The sequence below is a fragment of the Cnephaeus nilssonii genome (genome assembly GCF_951640355.1).
Source record: "Cnephaeus nilssonii genome assembly, chromosome: 17".
NCBI classification, from domain to species: Eukaryota; Metazoa; Chordata; class Mammalia; order Chiroptera; family Vespertilionidae; genus Cnephaeus; species Cnephaeus nilssonii.
This window is the reverse complement of record NC_137088.1, coordinates 1,969,313-1,996,692: the sequence shown is the minus strand read 5'-3', so window position 1 is coordinate 1,996,692 and position 27,380 is coordinate 1,969,313. Positions and strand designations below refer to the sequence as shown.

The following is a 27,380-nucleotide window of genomic DNA, read 5'->3' as shown; positions in this document are numbered from 1 at the left end:
CCACCAAGGAGGACGTGTAGATAGAGCTAGAGCAGTGGTCGGCAAACTCATTAGTCAGCTGAGCCAAATATCAACAGTACAATGATTGAAATTTCTTTGGAGAGCCAAATTTTTAAAACTTAAACTTCTAACGCCACTTCTTCAAAATAGACTCACCCAGGCCGTGGTATTTTGTGGAAGAGCCACACTCAAGGGGCCAAAGAGCAGCATGTGGCTCGCGAGCCGACGTTTGCCGACCACAGAGCTAGAATCAAAGCCAGTGTCCAGAGTTTCCTTTCCAGGTGGAGTGGAGTCCAGTCCAGTCTAGCATCAGGCTAGCTTAGCTTGTGTCCCCCACTGCATTCCATCAGTCCATTGTATGTGGGGTCAGCATGACCACATGGCTGTGTGTCTATGGAGGGGACACAGGCAGTAGCAAAGCCAAAGAGCCAGAGAGCCGAGAGAGGGAGCTCCTGTGCTTTGGGGATTATGTATTCCCAAATTGTGGCAGGTGTGCATGGCCTTGCCCACGCTGGCCAATGCCCAGGCTGGACTATAAGCAAGTACCTTCCCTATGTCCTCCGACTTCACTGTGCATGCACCCACCTTCCCCTTGTTGGGCCCCTTCCCCAGGGACTGCAGAGATGAATGGGCTGGTGGCTCCCTGGGAGTGTGAACCTGCAGCTTCGGGGTGAAGCTGCCCAAATGACATGTCTGTGAAGTCTGGCCTTCTCTTTGCCCCTTTTCTATTATTAATAACTAGCTAATTACAACAGTATCAGCAACACCTGAACACGGCTCTGTGGAGAATAAGACACTTTATTATATTATAACCTGCAAGTTCAACGCAGATGGAGGAGATGCCTAGCAACATTCAATGCCACCTGTAGCCTAAGAAAATTTGGTGATAAAACAACTATCAGAGCCCTAACCGGTTTGGCTCAGTGGACAGAGCATCAGCCTGCAGACTGAAGGGTCCCGGGTTCGATTCTGGTCAAGGGCATGTACCTTGGTTGCAGGCACATCCCCAGTGGGGTGTGCAGGAGGCAGCTGATGGATGTTTCTCTCTCAACAATGTTTCTAACTCTATCCCTCTCCCTTTCTCTCTGAAAAACACACACAATAGAATATATATATATTTTTAAAAAGATCAGAAACAACAAGGCTCTCCGGCGCAGAAGTGCTGGAATGGCATGGTCCTCTGCCCTCACATGCCGGGGTGCCTGGGCATGCATCCCTCAGATGCTGCAGGAGAGGCTGCCCAGCCTGCTTCCCTTTCAGTCTAGACACCCCAGTGTCATGGAGAGGCAGTGGGCAGCAGCACCATGGAATCAGCTGCCACCCACGCAGTGCTGCTGCTTTTCAGGCATCTGATTCCCACGAGGTGGCTAAGCTGCCAGGGAAAGGGGGACAACCAAGCAGAGGCCACTGTCCTAGAATCACTTTTACCGCTGAGCACCACATGCTGGCACTGTACCAAGCCCTTCACACACATTAGAGGCTAATCTCACAGCTGCTCTGAGGCAGGCACGATGATTACCCCTCTATTTTATAGACGAGGAAACAGATTCAGAAGTTGCAAAAGAGCTAGGAAGTGATGAAGCTGGAGACCTTATTGTCTGGAGGTATACAAAGTCATAAACCAAAGTTATAATCAACATCACAAACTGAACTGCGCCTTCCTAGAACCTCTGAGCTAGTTACGTAGAATTACACCTATTCTGCCTGTGTCCTCAATAACTGTACATAATCAAGTTCCAAAAAACCACAGACTGAAAATTAGTCCTTTGCACTTAAACTCACAGAAATGAACCACGACTTGTCTGGCAAAAAAATTAAAAACCTCATCACAGGAGACACATTGGAAGTTCCTCTTAACACACTGGAAGTTCCAAATGATGTGCTTATTTTTCAAATTCAAGAAAATTTAACTGAATCCATTTTGGAGCACCTCTTACAATTACAGGAGAAAATCTGAGACATGGCAAAGCCAGGGGCTGGTTATCAGAGCTTAGCGTTTTAAAGCCACAGGCTAGATTTCCAGTGTGCCCTGACCATACTCACCAAACAGTCAACAGGAACTCTGTCAAGGGGATATACTCCTAATCGAGTTGCCTCTGAGAACCTAGAAGTACTTGTACTGCTAACAAGAGTCTTCCACGCCCCCAAGCATAAGCTTTCCACAAGTGATCTCATTTTCACACAAGGACAGGTCCCACCTAAGATGTGGCTTCCTTCCCATACCTTCAGAAATACCCTGGCCATCCTCGTCTTCGCAAAACCCAAACTCTCTTAACTTGTTGACACAATAACACTTTCATGAATGTTCCTGTACTCCACAGCCTTCGCTCCCACGGCAGACAAGGCCAGCATCTCCCAGAACTTTCATGTCAGGTGATGACAGCATCCTTTTCCTGGCACTTCATGAAGTCAGCTGATTGTGCCATATAGCCAAGTTATCTCTGGCTACAAAAGGCCACGGATGCTAAGAAAACTGAGTAAAGATCCCAGGGAAATTAACTCTTCTTCCAAAGCTATCTTTTATAGGAGAATTTTAGTGAATATTTGACTGAATATGAACAGGCAGCAAACATCACACCTGCAAATTTGAGAAAATAAAACGCTAATCCCTACAGAACAAAGGCAACAGTTTGAGAGAGCAAGGACTCAGAACTGGGCAGCCACTGAAAGGGGTCGATTCTCTGACACAATGCTTCTAGCTCCCCTGCAAGTCCCCGCCCGCAATGGCACACCCAGCAAAGGGAGATCATACTCGCCCTCAATCTCCAGGGCCCGGACAACAAAGAAAGCCGAGGAAATAGGACACTGCTGAAGCAATCCCCCGGAGGGGCTGGGAAAAAAGGCGCTGGCTTCCACCTCTTCCTAGACAGAGAAGGTGAAGGTCTGAGGCCACAGACCTCTGTTAGAGATGACCCCCGCCCCGCCCCGCCAGACAGCGTGGCTGAGTGATGCCCCATGAGCCCCGGGCCCTGTACTGCTGCAGAGCCCACTGCAGTTGATGCTTCTGTGAAGGCACTGGGAAAGGGCTAGAGGGTCCTTGGTTACCATGTTGAACCACCTCATTAAGGCCTATATAAACCATAATATTTGACAAAGCAAGCTGGCAGACCTACAAATGTCAGTCAGTGATAAATAAAAATAATTTCACATCAAGAGTCAGGCTAACAAAGAGTTATAAAAAACTCAATCCAGCCCAGCTGGTGTGGCTTGGTGGTTGAGCTTTGACCTATGAACCAGGTCACCAGTTGGATTCCGAGTCAGGGCACATGCCAGAGATGCAGGCTTGATCCCCAGTAGGGGACCTGCAGAAGGCAGCCCATCGATGTTTCTCTCATCAATCTATCTCTATATCCTCTCCCTTCCTCTCTCTCTAAAAAATAAAAAAACATATTAAACAAAAAAAATCTCAATCTGAAGCGTTTCACTGAAACCTCCTCAGAAGCATACAAACTCTACTCAGTGGTGCCCAAGAGATGTCTCAGAATCTGTACCGATTTGGTCCCTAAGTACAACCTGAGGGGAGGAGAATGGATGAGCAGACAGACATTCATCTTCCATGAACCCTGGTTTATGCACCCGAAGGAGTAAGGACTTATTCCCTCACATTCTTATACCTCGCAGAAGATTTTCAATTACTGTGTTCTTGGGATCCACATCCATTTCCTTAAAGAATATCCAGATACGAACATTTACTTTCCTAGAATTATGATTGGAAATCACTTGACACGAAGAAGGGGGAGAAGAGGAGGAGATGTCTAATTCCAAATGCTTACTAGGTAGCAGGAGCTATGCAAAGTGTTCTGTATATATTTTCACCAAGAGTCACTCCTCAAAGGTAACGTCACTCTTCAAGAAGCGTCCCTGACCACCCCGTCTCAAGTCTTCCAGAAACCCTACCATGCATTCTCTCAGTGCCGTGCTCATTATCTTCATAGCACCCAGCACTACCATATTTTGTTTAAATGTGTCTACTTGCTTATGTACTAAAACAGAAGTTATACAATTTGTCATGTTTACTGCAGTATCTCTAACATCCAGAAAGATGAGCCTGGCACCCAGCAGGCATCATGAACAATCTCAGCTAATCCACACCGGAGCCCGTGAGGTACTGATGACACAGGGAACGGGGGCTGAGGAAGGTTAAAAAACTTGCCAGAGACAACCCAGCTAGGAAGTAATACCAGGAGGCAGAGCCTACGCTCACTCCTCTTTTCTATGCTATATACAAATTTCCCTGAAGATCCCGGTCTCAAAAATTTTCCATAAAAACGAACTGCACACATGCCAAGTTGCGGTAAAGGCTATTAAAGAATGCTGACTGGATGGTGAAGGGTATGTCGCTCAGCAAGAGGCTGCTGCTGTGGGGCAGTGCTAGCTGGAAGCCCTCAGTCCCATGACCAGGGGAAGGAGAAATATCTAGGAGATGGAGTCGAATGGATGTGGTGATGTCTCATTAAGGAATAACTCCAAAGAACATTGAAAATGGTATCAGACAAAAATCCGGAGTTTGAGAGCACATTTATGGGGCCCATGAGCACCACATAATCTCGGTCCCTTTCTTAGTCTGAGATGGTAAGGCCCTAGAAGACAGAGCTGTTCTTCCTTTCACTCCTGCAGAGCTGGATGGAACCCTATGCATCAAAGTATCTACCTGTCGCCCTGGCAGGTGTGGCTCAGTTGGCTGAACGTTGTCCTGTGCAGTGAGAGGTCCCTGGTTTGATTCCTGGTCAGGTCACATGCTGGGGTTGCTGTGCTGGATCTCCGTAGGGGACAGGCAGGAGGCAGCCGATTGATGTTTCTCTCTTTCCCCCCTCTCTAAAAATCAGTAAGAACATGTTTAAAAAAGAAAGAAGTTTACCTGTCAAAACATTGCTTCACACCTGGGAGAACCCTGGGCCGGCTCCTGCTTCGTTGTGCTGTCCCAGTCACTGGGCAAGGATCACTCAACAGGGACCTGGAGTCCCCGAGTGTGCACAGACTGGGTGGTATGGGTGAGAAGAGAGATACTGTGTGCATAAATGAACATTTCCCCAGGTGTGGCTCTAACGGAAGACCTAAGGATAAACACTGTTTTTAGAGAAGACGGCCCTACTTCTATTTGGCACTACTCTTTAGGGGGCTGGATACCTTAGATTTTGGTAGGGATGGAGGGAAGAAGCAGTGAAGGCACAACACTGCTTCATGTTTTGAGAGCAAAGGTTAAAGAGCTCTGATATAAAGCAACACCGCTCTGGGAGGAATGGGAGAACGGCGCAAAAGCGATGGCATCTGCCAGAGCTCCCCCACCTATGTTTCCACCACTCAGCGTATTGCTCAGGGCAGTGGCAAAGGATTGAAAGACTATTCACTGACCAGAACAAGATGATTATGAATTAAGTGAATGTTCTCGAATTAGGACAGATTGTCAGGATGAAATCAACCATAAGGATACAGATTAGGACCTCTGTTCTTCTCTCCCAATACTGGAAGGTAGCAGTTTCTGACACATGATTAGTGTCTGTTAAATGACTGATTCAATGATGGACATGGAACCATCAGTCAACAAGAACTCTGTCGAGCGAGTATGGTCCTAATCCAGTCACTCTCTGAGGATCCAGCAATATTTCTATCACTAACCATGGAGATGGACAGGTCAAGTTCCCTTCTAATTAGTGCTTCTCCCAAAGGATGCAGAGCATGTCATGTCCTTAAGGGAGAAGATGGCCAGAGAGGGAAAAGGTTCAGTGTGTGAGCAGCTGGATGGGACACAGCTGATGATGAAAGGGCCGGAGGCTGCCCCAAGGAGCCGCTCTCGAGCACCCCGCTCTCCTCCAGCGGAGCCTGTTTCTGAGGCCCTGGGAGCACCGCCCTCAGCCCGTTCAGGACAGGCAGTGGGTACCTAAAACCAAACTGTATCGCTATGCTTCTTACTAAGACACCATAAAAAACAACAAACAAAAACTTTCCCCAAGGAAACACCAAGACAAGAAGGATTCTATCCATTTCCTAATGCTTCCCAAAACTACCAGGCAGGGTTTAAATAAAGACTCAGATAAGAGATCTAGGTGGCAAGCTGAATACATCTGGGTGTTTCAAACCTAAGGGAAGTACAGATTCAGACTCACCAGCTTTGACTATATGCAGCCAAAACCTTGAGTACAAAACTCCAATTTGCAGAGAGCAACGATTCGTGCAATACACACCAACAAGCCCTGACTCTCCTCCCCGATGGCCCTTGCAGGAGTAGCACATGCAGGCAGGACCCGAGTGCCACAGACGTTTCCATCAGCGGTCTTCCCCCTAGGTCTGGATAAGAGTGCTGACCCAGAATTCCTGTGCCAGGCAGTTCCTGGAGATCACAGACACTCAAGGATCATTCTTTGCATCAGGATCCCCATCTCAGTCACACTCCACAGGGAGGAAGCACTCCAGACCTGTCATCTTCCCCATCTACCGTCTTTGAAATATAGTCCAACTACAACTGGGCTTTGGATTTTAAAATACACTCTGCGCCCATTAATTCTTCCAGAGGACCCTCCCGGCCTCTGTTCAAGTTTCTCCTCATAATCGCTTTTTGGTTGGCATGTGGTATGCTGCAAATATGAACTTCTGGCACCTTTCCAAAGTTTAATCACTTGAAACCCTCCCTCCCCATACATAAAAATATATCCTTCCAGCATCATTTGACCGAAGTATAAAGCAACCTGGTTGGCCTCCATGCATCCGATGGCATCTTCCAAGAGTGAAAATTCCACGCAGACATAGCCATAGTCGTAACCTGGGGACAGCATTTAAATACAGACGGGAGTGGTGTTAGTGCCTTGCAAAAACAACAAACACACTTCAACCCCCTGTTTCTGAACCCCTTAAACCAAGCCCTCCCACTGGCCCTCCCTCCCCTATCCTAGGCAAAGCTGCTATTCCAAACAGAAAAAAGTACTGAAGGAAAGTCTGGATGTTTCTGGACAGTCATTCCAAAAATGACTTTTCCTATGAACCAAGAAGATCCTCTGTGCTCTTTAGCACTGAAGCTCCGGAGAGGGTCATCCCACAGGAAGTTTAAGTGGGGACCCAAAACATTTAACCACAGGCTGAATCTTCTGGGGAAAAAGTCAGTAAGAATAGGAAAGTATCTGAGGAAAAAAAAAAACATCCCAAGAGAGAAAATAGAAGCAATTATCCCAAAGCTATGCTAATAGTCACCACTTTTCAAGCAGAAACCACCTTCAAAGACAGAAGTGCTGACAGACTGAGGCAACTATTCTGTTTGGATACCACGGGAGGCTTCTGGTTGGCCGGGCAGACCATTTCAGGCCTCCTCTTTTTTTCTTGTTTCAACTCAAGTCATAAACCAGCTAAATCTTTACAAAAGGAAGAAGGTGTAAAAGCATAAATAAGTACAAAGAGCTGGGTCCAAAATTGTGCTTATGCACAAAGATCTGCGGTGGGTAGGCTGGGGGAGAGACAGCTGTGGTTAGCAATCAATACACATCGGAGAACTGTACGTACCATTAGTTATAACACACCCTTCACCTTGCTCCTGACCAAGTGCCCTCTGCGGCTCTCGTGACCCATGAGACTGCAAAGTCATGGGATTTACAGGCTGCTGACCTCTAACCCCACCACTCTGTAATCTCCCTGCGATGTCAGTATCTGACTATACAATGCACTTGTCAATGTAAATGCCCATGCCTCCTCCACTGCCTCACATGATGAGGAGAGAGCGGCTCGTCTTTAGGAGGGCGCTGTACAAATGCAACAGCAAGGAAAGATACGGTTTGTTCCGATGAGAAGTAAAAATCGGAAAGAAAAACAACACAAAACCCAGGGCAATTTTGAGTACAAAGTATAAATAATAGGAAACTGCTATCATTGGTTCAAGACATCAAGGGCCAGGGAGGTCAATCGGGGAAAAGGAGACATATATAATACTTTAAACAAAGCAAACAAACAAAAAAGACTTCAACAGCCAAAAATCAAATCAAATCATATTAATCAAAATAAAAAAACACACCTACGGTAAGAGAAAATATAACTTAAAAAGGAGACCAAAGTTGGTAAAATGGGTTGGATTCATGTGGAATGAATAGCCTGAAATGTTTTATGATAGTAATATAGTTGTAACTTAAGATTTGTTAAATACTCCAGGTTCATTAAGACAAGTTACGACGGTTTAGGTTGATTCTTGCTTTGAAATTTAGGAAATGACCAGGAAGAATAAGAGAAAGCTGCTAGAAATCTCAGATTTTCTACCCGATTTCAAAGTTTTGACCATTACCCCTGCAACCTCCACTTAAACTTACCACAAATCAGCCTCCTCTGATTAGTAACTATTGGAAGAAATGAAACTACTTTAGAGAAAAGGTGTGAGTATATTTGTATATATCCTATTAGCAACGGAAATTGATTTGTTACTTAATTTCTTTCAATGGAATGGATTCTCTTGATCAAACTCAGTGCACATCTCATACAGAAAACACTCTGCATTGTGTAAAGGGCTCTGAGTCTTCTTGGGAAACACTGTAGAATAGCAGGAGCAACTAAGGTACTATTTATCACCAAACTAGAGGCCCAGTGCATGGATTCGGGGTCTTGAGGGGTCTCAGATTGCAAGAAGGCACAGGCCAGGTGGAGGGACCCCACTGGTGCATGATCGGGGTCAGGGAGGGACCGGGGGAGGGCTCCAGAGCATATCTGGCCCATCTCGCCCAGTCCCGATCCACTGGACCCCAGCAGCAAGCTAACCTACTGGTTGGAGCATCTGCCCCCGGTGGTCAGTGCGCGTCATAGCGACTGGTCGAACGGTCGAACGAATGGTCAGACACTTAATATTAGGCATTTATTATATAGGATATCTACTGCAAAAACTCAAATGCATGTTTACAGTCAGAAAGGGATAAGGGGTAGCCACGGAATGAGCAGAGGTACCCTCAAGTATGTGATGGCTGCTACCAACACACCAAGAAAGAGTGCAGGAGTGTGGGAAGCAACTCACAGCTGCCGAAATGAAACAGGAACTAATACCAAACTCGCAAAGCCTTGAGCTTCCTTCCTATGCTTACAGAAGTAAGTATTGTGGCCCAAAGGAGCGTACAGAATCTGTAGACAGAGAGACAGAGAGAGGACACACTCATGGCAACATCCATACTTCGCGAGAGGACAAACAGACTTTGATAGTAAAGTCACTGGGAAGGAGAAGATATGGTCCACAGGAGACATTAGGAGCACCTAAGAGCATCTTTATACATCAACCCTGCAATATGGTATGCTGACAGTGTACTTTAGATTTAATATTAAGTTCACAAGCTCAACGCTCTGCTCGATTTCTCCTGCCCACAACTTTAGCTATCAAACAAGAACAGAAGTTTAAAGTTTAATTATAATGCCTAAAACTTAAAAAATAATAAGTTTTAAAAGTACACAATCTTGACCCAAGGCATTTTTGTTGTTGTTGAGGATATCACCAGAGGATATTTTTCCATTGATTTTTAGAGAGAGTGGACGGGAGGAAGAGGAACATCGCTGTGAGAGAGACACATTGATTGGTTGCCTCCCGCACACACCCCAACCAGGGCTGTGGATCGAGCCTGCAATTATGGTCCTTGACCAGAATCAAACCCAGGACCCTTCAATCCATGGGCCGATGCTCTATCCACTAAACCAAGCCGGCTAGGGCGATCCCAGGCATTCTGTGTGTCCAAGACTCATGGTTGTATCATAAGGATTTTCAGTTTTAACAAAAGCAATGATGATACTAAGTTACATTTACTTTACCTACATTAACTGCATCCTCACAGACTACCCTAGGAGGCAAATGTTACTAACCTCATTTTACCCATGGGAAGCAGGCAAAGAAAAGAAGAATGATTTGCTTAAATTCACCTAGACTTCAAACCCAGGCAGCCCAGATTCAAACTGATGCTATGAACCGCATACTGTATGGCCTCTCACCCTTTAACACTGATATAAGTAATTTAAGTAATTTGAATTCCAAACTCTCCACAGCCCATTTACAGAAAGGGTCCCACATGCTTGAGCACAGGTAAGACCATGTCTATAGTTAAGAAATACTGAATTTGCAGCACAACAAATTATTCTTACTGTAAAATGTCAATGGCAGAACCATTGGGAGTGGGCCTGAGTATGCAAATTAGAAAGCAATCATTCACAGGTTGACTTATACTGCCTATCAAAGTTCTCCTGAAAAGACAAAACCCAAAGTCTTATTATAAATGATGGCTATAAAAATTACAGCCCTAGCCCTAGTTGGTTTGGCTCAGTGGATAGAGCGTCGGCCTGCAGACTGAGGGATCCCAGGTTCGATTCCAGCCAAGGGCACATGCCCAGGTTGTGGGCTTGATCCCCAATGGGGGGCATGCAAGAGGCAGCCGATCAGTGATTCTCTCTCATCATTGATGTTTCTATTTCTCTATCCCTCTCCCTTCCTCTCTGAAATCAATAAAGAAATACAGCCCTAGCCAGTTTGGCTCAGTGGATAGAGCATCAGCCCATGGACTGAAGGGTCCCAGGTTCGATTCTGGTCAAGGGCACATACCTTGGTTGCAGGCTCAATCCGCGGCCCTGGTTGGGGCACGTGTGGAAGGCAACCAATCAATGTGTCTCTCTCACATCCATGTTCCTCCCCCTCCCGTCCACTCTCTCTAAAAATCAATGGAATAACATCCTCAGGTGAGGATTAAAAAACAAAACAACAAAAATTACAATATGGTAAAATACTTGATATAGGATACTTAATATATTTTAAAAGCTTTAAAAATGAGGACAACTATATAAAAGATGTATAGGAAAAAGGACTAGAATAGAAAGAAGTCATATCTAACTCGGAGGACAGAGACAGAAGTCAGCCCACGAGATGAAAGCTATGCATTGTCAAAATCATACTCAAACCCCCCAAGGTGAAGAACACACCATCTCTCAACACAGGTTAAGTCCAACACGCCCGGCTTTCCTCCCGCGCTGCAACAGACTGCCCTTTCGGATGACACCAGGTGAAGTGGCTGGCTTGCATAGTTAAGGACCATAGTGTATGAAAAATGTGTGACTTGAAATAACAGCAGCACAGCCAGCACAGTGAATGCTCACACTCGGGGAAGCTTGGAAACACAGACCATCGGAAGCGCCAGCCAAGTCACAGCCCGCCCCCATGCTAACTTCCCGAGGGAAAGTGAGTGCAGGGTGGAGGAGAGGGGTGAGCAGGCACAGGTGGACACAGAAATCTAAAAATGACATAGGCAACACAACTGTATACAAAAATAATTACAGTGGTTGGACTGTTACACCGAGATAATTAAGATTTTATAATCCACAGGAAGAGTTTTAGGAGACACAGAAGGTATTCATTCCACCCAGAGACCTAAACATTCCATGTGGAACCATCAAGATGATAACTCAAAAAATTAAAATTAAAGAAAAGACGGCAAACTCCGTGTTCCTGGTCCCACAGACAGATCTGTTCTTACCTAGCGGAACAAAAGGTCTTTCATTTCCTTTTCCTTCCTCCATCATCTGCTGGGAGGAAGTCGGTGGGCTGATGGGTCTTAGTGCTTATTTCCATGACTTAAAAAGCACATCTTACTCCATTTTCTAACCTGAAACTATCAATTTCTCATAGAAATGCGAATGCTCTTATACTTTTTTTTGGCAGCTGAGAATGAGAACAAGGCAAAGGGAGAACATCTATAAAGGTAAAATCGAGACTTTGACTCGTCTCTTCATTAACCATGTGGTTGCCGGTTCCCAAAAAGAGTATCTGTGAGAAAATCTAACCAGGTGCTTAAGGGGGGGAACAAAGCCCTGATAAATAACACCCAACTCCAGAATCAATTTAGTCTCTGCCCCCAAAAAAACTGACTTGGTGATGCTGACAGACATGGCCCCCTCATTCAAGTCTGTTAGTCCACACCAAGCAATTATACAGCAATGTTTACTTAGGCAAATGAGATGAGCAGCCCTATACTCAAAATTGATCTAGAATATAAATGCCAAATACAAAATGTAAAAAAGAATCGGGATATTAAAGGACACAGGCCGAGAGAAAAAGCAATTATTTTACTGGGGATCTTTGAGGGAAATGAATGCAGTTTTCTCCCTCTAAACAAGGAGTGTTACTTCTGTGGGAAGAAGCATCACGAGTATAAAAAGCACCGTGGGAAACCTTAACAGAGATTCAAGAGGGCTTGGTTGTATAGTCGACCCTGGTTTCCTAACTCCATTTCATTGGGTAATATAAGTTTTGAGAAGAAAAGTAAAATATTACCAAGTTAGAGATTTTAGCAAGAACCAAAACAGGATCGATCCAGGCATCTGAATTTCTATCAAGAATAGAAGAACTGCCGAAACCGGTTTGGCTCAGTGGATAGAGCGTCAGCCTGTGGACTCAAGGGTCCCAGGTTCGGTTCCGGTCAAGGGCATGTACCTTGGTTGCGGGCACATCCCCAGTAGGGGGTGTGCAAGAGGCAGCTGATCGATGTTTCTCTCTCAGCGATGTTTCTAACTCTCTATCCCTCTCTCTTCCTCTCTGTAAAAAATCAGTAAAATATTAAAAAAAAAAAAAATAGAAGAACTAAGGAGCCCTGTGCCATTTCCGACCGGTACTCTGCTGCTGAAACCTCAAGGGGATGTGCACCTGCTGCGCTCATCAGGAAAATTAGGAAAAATATCTGATCTAAACTACCCTCTGGGAAAGTTGGAATTGGCCCATATGAAATCCATCTCTCTGACATCTTACACGCCCTTTCAATTTTCTCCCCCTCACCCATACATGTGAGTTGTTGGTTTATAATAAAACACACAAAACAAGGAAGATGTGCATTACTATTACTCGGTAAATTTTTGAAATCTGCAATATGGTTCTATTTTATTTAGTTTTCCATCTGTACCAACTGGCTATTTTTAAAAAAAATTTTGTTGTTTGTATTTTCAAGGAGTTTTCAAAGTCCAAAATTAATCATAGGGTCACTTCATCCATGATGGTTTTCTGGGACAAACTAAAAGTTGCTCAGGATGTGAGCAGATCACACTGGCCCAGCCGCTCATCTATTCCAGAAGTGAACTAGCGCCCAGGGTAAGGGTCAGACAACAGGTATTTTGTGACACTTTGACCAGAACATGAGCCTAGGTCATTTATGCTCTATAACAGAGAACTGGTGCTCAACTAAAGGTACTAGGAACCAACCAGATCCAGTTTGGGGATCCCCTTCTGTGATATCAACAAAAAATATTTGGGCCCTGGCTGGTTTGGCTCAGTGGATAGAGCGTCGGCCTGCGGACTCAAAGGTCCCGGATTCGATTCCGATCAAGAGCACATGCTCGGGTTGCGGGCTCAGTCCCCAGTAGGGGGCGTGCAGGAGGCAGCCAAGCAATGATTCCTTCTCATCATTGACGTTTCTCTCTCGCTCTTCCTTTCCCTTCCTCTCTGAAATCAATAAAAATATATTTAAAAATATATATTTGGTCTTTGCTCCAGTTTCTTGCTGCAGAGTTCCTAAAACTCTTGGAGTCTCCTGAGCGATAAGGGTGTGTGACTGTCTTTTGTTCTATGAGGCGACTCTTGATGGACAGTTCCAGGACGGAGACTGGTCATCAGAGACCAAGGCCTGGTTAGAAGCTTGGAACTTTCAACCTCACCCCCCAACTCCAGGGAGGAAAAGGGCTACAGATCAAGTCAATAACGAATGGCCAATGACTTCATCAGTGATACTTACATAATGGAACATCCATAAATGATGGCGTTTGGAAAGCTTCCAGGTTGGTTTACAAATCCACATTCCAGGATACTTGCAGACCTATGAACCTACATACCTCTTCACTTGGTCCTTTATAATAAACTGTTTGTTTTCCTGAATCTTGTGAGCCATTCTAACAAATTCTCAAACCTGAAGGGGGGATGTGAGACCCTCCAGCAAAAGAGTGGGTATCTCGGTACTGATATGTGCTACGGGCACCTGAAATAAGGGCAGCCTTACAGGACTGAGCCCGTAAACCTATGGGGTCTGATGCTAACTCTGGGTAGTGTCAGAACTGAACTGAATTACAGGATGATCACTTGGTGCCAGAATTGGTTGGTGTCAGGAGCAAAAAAATCTCTCATCTGCCTATGACATGGGAGGCAAACACTGCTTTCCACTGATGTCATTCCTGAACATGTTCAAACCTCCGCCTCTCAACTTGCCTGAAGTTTGCCCCCTCCTCCCCCCACTTTCTGCCAAGTTCAACAGCAAGCACTGCCATGATCAGGAACTTAACTGATAGCACTTGTCCTCCAAGCAGCCATTTTAAAATACAAGACTAGCCCTAACCGGTTTGGCTCAGTGGACAGAGCGTCAGCCTGTGGACTAAAAGGTCCCAGGTTCGATTCTGGTCAAGGGCATCATGTACCTTGGTTGCGGGCACATCCCCAGTAGAAGGTGTGCAGGAGGCAGCTGATTGATGTTTCTCTCTCTCATTAATGTTTCTAACTCTCTACCCCTCTCCCTTCCTCTCTGTAAAACATCAATAAAATATATTTTTTAATAAATAAATAAATAAATAAATAAATAAATAAATAAATAAATAAAATACAGGACTATTTTCAATTAAGGTTTCCCAAAAAAGGTCCATTTCATCAGATATGCTTGTACATTTGCCAAGCATATTCATTGTATGATAAGCAAGTGAGCACTTTCTAGGGTTTGATATTAGTCCAAAAGCTAAAATGAAAATTTTTCATTTTCTAACAAATACAGAATTTTAAATTACTTATAATGACATGAACAACAAATAGAAAACTCTACTCCCTCAACATAACACTATTGCACAGTTTTCAAAACTAAACTTGAATGTGACAGTACCATTTTGGGGAAATTTTCTTCGGAGGTTCTACTCATCCAGTGTTTTATTTGTAGTTTGCACATACGCATCTCAATATTTAGACAAATATTATTTAACCACCAATTCATACATAGTACATTGCTGCCAGGAATTTTTATAGCATCGAGTGTGATATAAGACAGCATGACTAATGCCTTCTGTGATTTGGAGGCGAGCAAAGGTGGGAAAGCATTTCGTTTGTGGCACAAATCCAGTTGGTAGGTGACTAGGAGAAACCTAATGAAGCTTATACCATGCAATGATTTTTCTACCGTCACCATCATTCAGGAACATTTGATTCATTTTTTTAAAAACTGAGTTTTAGAGAGAAAGAAAGGGAGAGGGAGAGACCAGAGACACATCAATTAGTTGTCTCCCATATGCATCCTGACTGGGGATAGAACCCGCAACCTTGGAATGTGCCCTGAGCAGGGATCGAACCTGTAACCCTTCAGTGCACAGGATAACGCTCCAACCAACGGAGCCACACCAGCCAGGGCTGATTCTTTGGTTGTTGTTGTTTTTAAGTGACATTATCTAGTCACTTCACCTCAGCAGAGCTATGAAGTGCTATTCCCAGCCCCTCCCCAGCCTCCGGACCGTGGCGTTTTCTAAGAGCGGACACGCACATTAAATGCAGCGTGCTTCCGTGCTTCGTGTCCCTTCATGTCCCTTCATGTCCGTGTGAACAGCCTCTGAGTCGCGTGTCCGCCCCTCAGCATGCTGCCTGTGAGACTCATCCCTGCTGTTAGGGGCATGAGGAGTTTCTTCATTTACTGCTGAGGAGGGGGCACTGCATGCACATGCAAGCGTTTGTCCAGGCACCAAAAGACATTCCACTCCTGGTACTGTCTTCCCCAGGAATATAATCGTGTAACTCAAGGTAATTACAATGAAGGGGGTTAGAATATATTTGAAAATGAGAAAAGAAAAACTCCCAATATACGCATATATAGGTTCACAATCCCTTACATGCAACTCCAGAATCCAAAAGTTCCTTAAATATCAAGTTTTTGGTATATTTTCAGTTAAGTCATCTGGAGACAAATCCAGACCTCAACTATACTGAGTCTCTTTATAGTCTTTTTTAAGTCCTCTTAGTGAGAGTAGTCATACATTTTGCTGTAGAAATATTATGTCTAATATACATCCCACTAGGGTATATAATTCATATATGATCTATATGTCACATTACCTTTCCATATTCAGAAAAATGTATGCACTCATCTGAACCCGCAGTTTTTGGATCAAAGTTGTGGCCCTGTGCTTACACAGCTCTGAATGAGACAAAAACTCCAAGGATGCTCACTGGAGTCAGTGACGAGTCTGCTATAGACTGGCTCCCCATTACATCAGCTAAAGGGTGAACCCCACCCCACACACCCCTCTCATGAGCAACAGCAATCCTGCACGGTCTTTGCAGGTCAATAGACAGCCTGAGAAAAGTGACTGCCATTTATGCAATCACCTTTTCTGCTGAAATTCACACACAATCTCTTTAGAAGTAAATGTTAAAGTTCTCGAACACCTGAGTGTTCCAAGGCACATTCCTTCCGTGCACACTGGGAAGCCCTCAGTGCCGGGCAGGGTGGAAGCACTCAGGATCAGGACGGACCAGGACACACAGGCTCCTGCCGTTCCGGAGCCAACGCTCCAGTGGGAGAAATAAGACACACAACACCACTGAGAAAAGTATCAGTGCTGGGTCTGTGCCAATAAACTAGGATAAAAGGAGAAATGACGAGGGGTTCAGGTAGGGATGGCGAGGAAGGCCTCTGCGAAGTGAAACTGGAGCCAAGGGCTAAACCCCAGAAGACAAGGGAGGGTCAGAGGAAAGGCAGTGCAGGGCCCTGCGGAGAGAGAAGCCTGTGCTGGTCCCGGGCTGGAGGCAAGGCCGGCCCGGCTGGAGCAGAAGAAGGCGGAGAGCAGTACAGGATGAGCCGGACAGCCGAGGGCCAGCCCCGCAGGACAGAGTTGGGAATGTCCTCCAAGGGAGGTGCAAGGCCAGCAGAGGATTTTAGGCCTGGGTGTAACATGCTCTAACTGGTGCTTTCAAATGTTCCCTCTACTTGCCACAGAGATGTAATACGGACAACATGGGACTGGTAATCTAATCCTTTCATTAAAAAAAGAAAAAGAAACATATCTACCTACTACGTTATCACTCCATATAATAAAATGCCAAGAAAGGATCGCAGTTCCTGAAAGGTGTGTTTTTCTAAACCAGCGTCCTGAACGATTTCACGTGTGTGTCAATGCCTTTGGTCAGCCCGTATGGTTCTAATAGCTCCCACAGCCAGCACACTTAAGAACGTCCTTTGTGGACACTATACAGTAGTATGTCTTACTCTGCTAATAAATCTGACAATATAAAGAGAAAATCAGTAAGTACTAAAGAAATGAAGAGTTTAAATTGCTGTTATTTAAACACCAAGAGATCTCTACTTTCCTGCAACAGCATGGATGGAACTGGCGAGCATTATGCTAAGCGAAATCAGCCAGTCGGAGAAAGATAAGTATCACATGATCTCACTCATATGTGGGATATAATGATCAACATAAACTGATGAACAAAAATAGATCCAGAGACAAATGGGGGGGAGGGGCACATTAGAGATCAACTAAAGGACTTGCATGCATGCATATTAGCATAACCAATGGACAGACACTGGGGCGGTGGGGGCTTGCCCTCGGGGGTGGGAGGGGGAGTCAATGGGGGAAAAGGGAGACATATGTAAAACTTTAAACAATAAAAATATTTTTAAAAAAGATATCTCTACTTTCCTAAATATGCCAATACCTAATGAAAGCAGTTCATAAACCAAGATCAAAGCTGAGGTTATTGCCCCATTGCAGTTAAAAAGCACCTGCAGCCTATAAACTCTACTTTAATTCCCAAAGATAACAGTAAACCAAGAAAGTGTGTGTAAGACAAACAAAAATCATAGGTGAAGTGTGCAAGAACAGAAGAACTCTTAGTGATGTTTCCACAAATTCAGAGTTGCTTTAAAACAAAGAAATGATTAGCTTTCTAAGAAATAATGCTTCTGAGTTTGTTCTCAAATTACAGAAAAGATATTTCTGGACTTAAAGTAAATTTACTTTAGCACCAGACTATTTCAAGCAGAAAAAATTATTTTTGTGGATAGTTTCCCTCTGCAGAACCAATCTGAAGCAGCAGCTATCTTATTAAAGCAAAAAATTCTATTCCATGGTAAACTGTAAACTATATCCTCAAAAATATGGCATGCTCTTACTTGACGAGTTCCTTAACTTGGATTACTGAAATCTAAATTCTGTGAAAAGATTAATGCTCTACTTTCTTCAATGTAAAATTCTGCAAGTTAAATATTACCTTATTTTTAAGCCATTTCATATTATGTAGTCCTAAAAATATTGGTCAATACTTTAAAGTGTTTGGCACTTCCCTTTTGACAATTCCGTACTAGTAAGCATGTGCGAGGGGGGGGGGGAGGCAGGGCGGGTAGGAGAGGCGGGGGGGGGGAGGTCAATGGAGGAAAAAAAAAGGAGACATATGTACTACTATTTGTAATACTTCAAACAATAAAATAAAATAAAAAAGGATTTGAAGGAACTGACGAAACTGGTACTTTCAAATATTAGGAGGATATTCTGAAGAGTTTAATCTGTAGTTAAGACAACAGAACAGAGGTCAAAGAGAAAGTTCTTCTGGATCTATTTATGGATTTCAACAAACTAGTGACTGCAGGACTCTGTTCTCAAAGCGAGACTGAAAAGTCCAGAAACCACTAATTTGTACAATTTCTCTGGAAAGTTGTAATTTCATGCTGAAGCAATAAAACGTAAACTTTTACATATAGTAAGTTTATTAAATCCTACTAGGCTCCATCGTAAACATCCCCCCGCCATGAAGAACATAAACAGCCAGCTTAATGAGCTAATTCTATGAAATGTATTCAGGGAGAAATACTGCAACACTCCCTTTCTATCTCCCAGGCACTCAGGCATCCGCACCGTGTGGACAAAGCACCACCCAGAATCACAGCTAAGACTAAAGCTGGCTGCTATCTGACGGCACCAACAGGAGGCTTCCAGAAATCGTTAACTGTGGTTTCTCAAACATTTTTTGAGTGGCACACATTGCAGAGATCTGACAAAGACCCTTCCTGACCCAAGGCCACATGCACTACAAGAAACTCACCTGTGTCATACCCCTTCAGCTGCAAGTCCTTTACAGGCATGTCATCAGGAGTCCGAAAGGCGTTAAGAATCTGCAAGAATATGGTATTTACAATGATGATACAAATCATAATCAAATACTGAAGATTATATTTTCCATCCTGGTTTTTACTCGACATAATTTAAAACTATGATTACTTTATAAATGCACTTTGGCCTTCAAAAACCATTGAATGAGTCTAACATAATTACTCAAAAATCCCCCAATATACACTGAGTGGCCCGATTATGATGATCTCTGAACGCATAATAATCTGGCCACTCAGTGTGTATATATATATATTAGAGGCCCGGTGCATGAATTCGTGCATGGGTGGGGTCCGGCCAGCCTGGCCAGGGGGAGGGGACATGGGCAGTTGGCCAGCCTGCCTGCTGGTCGAACTCCTGGTCGAGGGGACAATTTGCATACTAGCCTTTTATTATATAGGCTATACACTGAGTGGCCAGATTATTATGTGTTCAGGGATAATAATCTGGCCACTCAGTGTATAAGAAGGCAGAAGAGCAGAATTGTCTTGAGCTCACACTGGAGCTCTGAAATTGGCCTGTCTGCGTCTGAGCCTCTCCTGCTCACCTGCTGTGTAGCCTTGCAGTGGCCGGTTTCTCGTCTGTTAAACAGAAGACATACACTGACTCATTCCAATCCAGGGCCATGGCCTTAACTCCTCAGCCTGGTCAGATCTTTTCCCCATCTTCGGGGCTGTTCTCTCACTGCATTCAGTCCTGGGCTCAAATGTTACTTCCTCAGGGATGGCCTTCTAACTACCCGATCCAAAACAGTCCTTACCCATGACGCTCTAAAGCTTTACTTTAGTTTTCTTCAGAGCACTTATCACTGCCTGAGGTTATTTACCTTTTGCTTACTTTTTTATTAACCTCAGAGGCAGTGGCTTTATAATAATATTCACTGCTACTTCACTCAGTGCCTAGCATACAGAATTGCTTAACATCTGAAGTGAGTGGATTAAGAGTACCTACTCACAGTACGCTGTAATATTTAAATGAACTAATGCTGTAAGCATCTGTAAGCATCCATAATGCCTGGCGCAGAATGAACACCAAGCACTGTTTGCTCTTACAATGGTTATCAGGCCTGAGGACTGTGATCATTTGCCTTAATATTTTGTACAACTCTCAGCTCACTGAGTATATGCACAGCTGGTGAAATCTGAATGAGCTCTGTGATGGTACCAAAGCCAGTTTCCTGGTTTAGTATTGTACTACTAATATAAGATGTGAACATTGCCAGGAGCTGGGTGAAGAATACCCAAGGCTTCCCTGTATATTTCTTTGCACCTTCCTGTGAATCTGTAATTTTTCAAAATAAAGTTTAAAAAACATTTTTTAACTGACCAAAAAAAAAAGCAAAAGGAACAATTAAAAAAAGACACTTACCTCTTCTTTTGTGGCATTTTCAGGCACCCCATTTAATCGAATAAGCTTGCTTGCTTTCTCCTCACTTGGGCCAGTCCTATAATCTTGATCCTTGAACCCAGAAATGAATATATGTTAGTACAAAATGAAACTGAACATAAAATACAGGTACTCAGAATCAAATATCAAATCACTGCATCATATGAAGCTGTGAAAAACGGTAATTTTTTCTGTTTTTTCTGTGAGCCAAAATTTGATCTCAAACCATTAGAATACACTGTCCTAAAACCAAGGCTCACTGAAGGAGCTGTGAAAGCGTAAAGCAGAATGTTAAGAGAAACAACACTGAACAGGACTTTTATAATCAGGAAAAACACACACAAATAAAACATTCTCAAGACTATAATTTTCTTTTCTTGAATGAGAAAACAGGAAAACAATTTAAGCCAGATCTATAAACAAATACCAGAACAAAGTCAAAAAGTGTCATCTGAACATACTACTCAGTTCAGAGAAATCTGCATTTTCCATATTCACAAAAGTCTCAGCTCCAACTGATTTCTCTTTATTTCAAAATTTTTATCAAGAATTTAACTTTTGAGAAAAAGTCTCCTAATACTAAGGGACCACACTTCCCAGTTATGTCTACTGTCCTGAAATAACTGTCAACAGTATCCTCTTTCACTCTTGAAAGTATCCTAATTTGAACAACAAATTACATGGTCACTCACCTCTAACATTCTCAAAAGCTATTATTGGGCTAGCATGTCTTAGGATTACTGTCTAAAATAACAGAAACCTGAGTAGACATGGGTAAAATCTATTTAAAAAGATAATATTGCCCTAACCGGTTTGGCTCAGTGGAAAGAGCGTCGACCTACGGACTGAAGGGCCCCAGGTTCGATTCCGGTCAAGGGCATGTACCTTGGTTGCAGGCACATCCCCAGTAGGGGGTGTGCAGGAGGCAGCTGATCCATGTTTCTCTCTCATCGATGTTTCTAACTCTCTATCCCTCTCCCTTCCTTTCTGTAAAAAAATTAATAAAATATATTTTAAAATAATAAAAATAAAAAGATAATATTTTCATTGTCCAACTGCAAACATAACTCTCCTCGCTTAGATTATATGTATGTTAGATTATGTATTATATATATAGAAATTCAACAATTTTTTTTTAATTTTTTTTTCTTAATATATTTTATTGATTTTTTACAGAGAGGAAGAGAGAGGGATAGAGAGTTAGAAACATCGATGAGAGAGAAACATCGATCAGCTGCCTCTTGCACACCCCCTACTGGGGATGTGCCCGCAACCAAGGTACATGCCCTTGACCGGAATCGAACCTGGGACCCTTGAGTCCGCAGGCCGACGCTCTATCCACTGAGCCAAACCGGTTTCGGCGAAATTCAACATTTTTTAAAATGTTTTTTTGATTTTGAGAGAGAGAGAGAGAGAGAGAGAGAGAGAGAGAGAGAGAGAGAGAAAGAGAAAGAGAGAGATAAACATTGACCAGCTGACTCCTACATATCCTCCACCAGGGATTGAGCCCGCAACCTGGGCATGTGCCCTGACCAGGAATTGAACTGGCAACCTCTTGGTTCATAGGTCGGCATTCAACCTAGCCACACCAGCTGGGTGAAATTCAACATTTAATCAATTACTTTAGCTGCAAGAAGATACTTGCAACATTAATATCACCTCCTCGTGACTACAGGAAGATTCCTAGGTACTTCCTAAAAAAATTTAAATAAGAAAATGATCCCAAAACAGCCACAAGGCCTGATTCTGCTAAAGTTGAGAGAATCAACTCACAAAAACAGATATTTTCAAAGTAAATTATCCCAAGGCATTTAAATCAGCACCATAAGGCAAAATGTTGAATAAATACACATCAAAAATATGATTTGAGCTGAGGGCCTGTGTGTGGAGATGTACATTCCATTCCTGAGTGCACATTTTGCTTTCCAATGGTTATACAAGGAGAGAGCAGGACTAATGGTCCTGAACTTCACACGTCATCCCTCAGGAAAGCCTATGAAAAAGCAAAAGAGCCATTCCCTCCACTCACATACCTGAAGCTCCTGCGGGGCCTCTCGAGAAGGTTTGCCCTCTGGGAAAGACTTGCTCTGGCCGTAGCCAAACAGCTGGCTTCCCGGCAGCCTGTGGTCCACGTCCCGGTACTCCATGCTTCTGTAATCTGTGTCCTGCCGGCCAAGAAAGTCCAGACCACCTTCTTCTTTGAATAAACCAGAACCAGAACTCTGTCTTTCGCCGCCAGGAGGCTGTGCCTTGTCTTGGTCTTGCAGTGGACTTTGGCTGCTCTGAAAGTCTGACGAAGACTCCTGTTCAAAGGCTACGCCTTGTGTTTCTCCTTCTCTCGTTTCTGAATGCTCCACTTCTCCCTTCCGAGTGCCAAAAGCAGGCCTTTCTGTTGTGTGGTCATGTGTGGATTCTTCTCTCTTGTTCACATTCATACCAGAATGTTCTCTGTCTTGTGTAGAGGGTTGAATGTAATCCAAAATATTTGGATCCACAGAGGGCATCTCCCTACCCTTAAATTCCATACACGTTCCCACATCCCTGCCCCTAAAGTCCTGATCCGTCCTGGACCGGTGTCTACCTCTGAAATCTGAATGTGGTGTATCCCTCTCCCTAAAGTCTAGATCACTAGTACCTGAACCTCGGCCTCTAAAGTCCACCTGTGTTCCGTCTTTGTCCCTGAAGTCCAAATCAGATACATCTCTATTCCTAAAATCAGAACGAGACTGATCTCTGGTCCTGAAATCCAAATCTGATAAATCCCTTCCCCTAAAGTCTGCATGAGATCCATCCCGGCCTCGGAAGTCTAAGTCATAAGCGCCCCGGCCCCTGAAGTCAGATGGAGGAGCATCCCTACCTCTGAAGTCAACAGTGTGAGCATCCCTGTCTCTGTAGTTCATGTGAGAGGTTTCCCTACTTCTGTAATCCACAGAAGTCCCATTGCCGCCCCTGTAGTCCAGAGGTGGTCCTTCTCTATCCCGAAAATCCCCAGAATGGATGTCCCTACCTCTGAAGTCCAACTGGGATGAATCTCTGCTCTGGAAATCAGAAGATGAAAAATCTCCCCCCCTGAAATCATGTCCAGACCCCTCCCCTCCTGGATAGTCACCAAGGAGTCCGTCTCTAGCTCCATAGCTGAAAGGGCGCTCCTCTACGTTTGCAAAGGGAGGCCCCGAATGCCCCTGGAAATCAAAGGGAAGTGAATCTCTGCCAGGAAAGTTGCCAGAGTGTCTCTCTTGAGCATGACTCTTAAGGGGAGGAGGAGGATAATCCCTGTTCCACCCGGGAGCAAACCTTTCTTCTTGGCTCCCACTGTAGAAACAAAGACAGCGTTATTCATATTGTCCAGAGAGTTTCAAATCTACACACCAGCATATTCTTCTCTAAGCACAGCACATTCTTCTGTAAATATATTTTTTTGGCAGAGTTCTGTAACAAGGTCCTAGATCTGCAGAAACAGCAAGGGTTTGCTATTTTAGGACGAAGTGGTGGAGTAAACTTTTACGCTCCCATTTCAGAACACGAGGAAAGTCAACACAAGGTTTTCAACATGACTGCTGCAGAAAAAGCTTTCACCCAGTCCTGCAACAGGGAAAATCCGCAACACCAGATAAGCTAGCAATGGTGACACGCTACAGAAATTTCCATTTCCTATAGCCAGGGAACTTAGAATTCCAAGATCAACGTGATGATTCCTATACATCAGAAAAATCAATGCACTGTAAATTTCTTACAGTAAGTTTCAGGAGGTGTCTTCCTCATTGCTGCATAAGGAGGAACATTCCAAAATGTTTGATTACAGCTACAGCACGGACACCACCCAGTCAGAATGGAGGCAGGCCCCAAAGGAAGAAACCCTGGCTGTAAATAACCAGCAGGAGCACACCGGTGTATGCCAGCTGAGCGCCAGCCCTGGCTGCATCTAACTCCCAGGCCTGGAGTGGCTCCACCTAGAAGCACTCGCCCGGGGCCCCTGCTATTATAACTGCCCAAGGGTATCACAGAGGCAGGATGAACCATGCCACAAGCATGTATAAGTTGACTAAGCCAAGCAACAGCATCTAGGAGCTGAATGCTGAAAGGGACCTAGAGACAGCATTAGGCCTTCAAGCATTATTCACATGTCCCGAATAAAGCTGATATTCCAGATTCTAATGCTTTATGCTAATTTTTCATGGTAATAAGTATATCTTAAAATAGTATAGTATTAAAGTCATATTCTCAGTTTACAGAACTCAAGCGATAAATGAGAACTGGCCCAATCTTTTATGCTACCCCACTCTGCCTTTGCCTAACCTCCAGGTCACCTTACTTTTATTTTTCCCCAGGTCATTTTACATTGTTTTAGCTTTGATGAAAGTTTAGAGTTTAAGTAAACAATTAGGTACCCAGAATTTTCACTTTGAGGAGAACAGGAGGATGTGAAAAGGGAAAACATAAATGATCTGAAAGGTTAAAAATGATCTGAAGGGTTATCTGCTATTTAGCAGTAAAACAAAAATATTAAGAGATCAAGTCCAACTCAGTAGCCCACTCCTCCCAGAGTATACAGGTTCTATTATACGACCCTTCTGAACTCAGACTACACCATTATACTAGACAGATTCAAAGGACTGATGCTCGGTCACTCAGTTCAAGAGAAACAGTTACAATGCCAAACCCTCTTAAATAGGAATTTAACAGCAGCAACCTAAACGTTAGAGTTATGCTTATTTAATGAATTTTCAGAACATGATGACTTCCGTGAGCTCCCATTAACATTAGTTATATCTATGTGGTTCATCATAAGAGAAGCAAATTTAAATGTTCTTCATAAGTAATACAATTTAACAATAAAATTAAGACAGTACCACTAACTCGAATGTCTCCCATGTTTAAAACCACTCAAATCCCAATGGTTAGCTTGCAGGAAGATTTAAGGGTGAGTGCTAAAATATCTAAAACTACATGTTTTCTGACCAGAACACATCCAACACTGTCTTTAAATACTGCCCTAAGGATTATCTTACCCTCTTAAGTTGAGACGATCAAATAGTTCTAGAGTAACCTACTGCATTAGGGTTGTTAGAACTGTATTATATGTAGACTATTCAAGAAACAGTTCTATTAATATAAAATAGCAGTGGCTATGAAAATAATTTTTAATCAAAGAAAAAAATTTAGGTTGTTAAAATGAAATATAAAATCATTTTCCTACAAGTACCTTTTAAAAAAATCCAAATAGTCAACCCAAAAGTTATGCTATATAAATTATGTCTCCCTTCTAGTCAAAGATCTTTTAAAAAGCATGTAATAACCCAGCCTGCATGGCTCAGTGGTTGAGCATCGGCCTATGAACCAGGAGGTCATGGTTCAATTCCTGGTCAGGGCATATGCTCTGGTTGTGGGCTCGATCCCCAGTGTGGGGCGTGCAGGAGGCAGCTGATCAATGATTCTGTTTCATCATTGATGTTTCTCTCTCTCCCTTCCTCTCTGAAATCAATTTAAAGATATATTTTTTTAAAAAGCATGTAATGACTTATAGTTAAACTAAAATTAAGGTGAGGAAATATAAATGATAAATTGGTCAAAGAAAAAAATGTTCTGAAAATTTTAGAAAGTTAGGCAATAGAGCTAAAGTTACCTAACATTTCTGATGGCTTACCTAAACCATCAAAATGGGTTAATTCTATAAGAAACAGCCTTACTTGTAAAATAATCACCCATAAATATAAATGAAGTGCTAAAACACAAAACACTTGACATGCTGGATATTCAATCTCAGAATCACTTCAGAAATGACTAAAAATTTTTAAATGTTTTTATTTTTTAAAATCCAGAGCTATTTCTACACACAAAAAAATATCCCCCTTTTTGGTAGCCCCCAAAAAATGTTATACTATATCATTAAAATATTAACAATTTCAATATTCATTATTTTAAGACTTACCGAAAAGGTCCTGTTCTATTAGCAGATCGAGAATCCCCCCACATCTCTTAAGTCAAGAGGGCCCAATAAGCAGATCCTTTTGCTACCAAACGTTGGTTAAAGCAGCACCTGTACAAAACAAGCCACAAAAAATGAGTACATTAGAATATGAAGTAAAGGCTAACCTAATCTCCTCCTGCTTAGCTTATGAGGGACCACATCAGCAGGAATATTTTTGGAAGTCATTTTTAAACATTCACTTATTAACTTATAACAAAAAATATATTTTTAAAATTAGAAATGCATACCCCAGGGCACTAAAACTTCTCCGTGTACTAAGAATGCTTCACATTTATAAATATTGACTAATTTTTCTAGTAGCCATTCTAGAAACAGCATCTTAATTAGCATGAACACCAGCCTACACCATACAGCCTACCCAACCACAACAGTCTCGTACCCTCACCACAGTGACACTTTGAAGATGGGCACATAACCCAAGAGAAGCTGAGAAGTCATCAGCAGACCTTTGCTGCAGCTACTAAAAAAGAGGCACACTTTCATGACCTTGGATTTGGCAATGGTTTCTTAATGACACCAAAGGCACAAAAGACAAAACAGATGGACACTTCATCAATTTTAAAAACTTTAGTGCATCAAAGTACACTATCAAGAGGTCAGTAAAATGACAGACGAAAGAGTTCCCCCAAAAAGCAGTTAACTGTCTGAATCAACTTCGTTGGAGCGTGAGAAAACAATCAAAGGTTTATAACCACGAAGCAGATGCTCATTCAAGAAAAAGCCATCTTCAAAATAACAGGAAAGTTTGTGTCTTTCCTCATCCCTGCCCCACCCCCTCTAACATGGCAGTGGTTTTAGTCTTGAAGTAGTGGCAGCCCAGTTCCCAGCTTCCTCCATCAAATCAAAAGGAAACCTGATTTGCAAATTATTGTGTACATCTGTTCTAATCTGTCTGGGGCATATCTGAAGG

General features: G+C 43.2%; 1 protein-coding gene across 5 annotated transcripts in view; it reads right to left on the bottom strand.

Annotated features, from left to right (window-relative positions):
• The window catches only part of RBM6 (RNA binding motif protein 6), a 67,125-nt gene that overhangs the window by 31,332 nt on the left and 8,413 nt on the right, over positions 1-27,380 (bottom strand). For 2 of the 5 annotated variants that reach the window (XM_079794858.1, XM_079794859.1), the window contains exons 2-6: positions 26,411-26,518; positions 22,515-23,793; positions 20,464-20,553; positions 19,031-19,100; positions 6,684-6,757 (exon numbers count right to left, since the gene is read on the bottom strand). In XM_079794858.1, coding sequence (XP_079650984.1) covers positions 6,684-6,757; positions 19,031-19,100; positions 20,464-20,553; positions 22,515-23,793; positions 26,411-26,454 — 1,557 coding nt within the window. In that variant the 5' untranslated portion in view covers positions 26,455-26,518. Of the gene's footprint in view, positions 1-4,651; positions 6,648-6,683; positions 6,758-19,030; positions 19,101-20,463; positions 20,554-22,514; positions 23,794-26,410; positions 26,519-27,380 lie in introns of those variants that run through there. The other 3 variants (XM_079794860.1, XM_079794862.1, XM_079794861.1) reach the window with 3 other exon arrangements.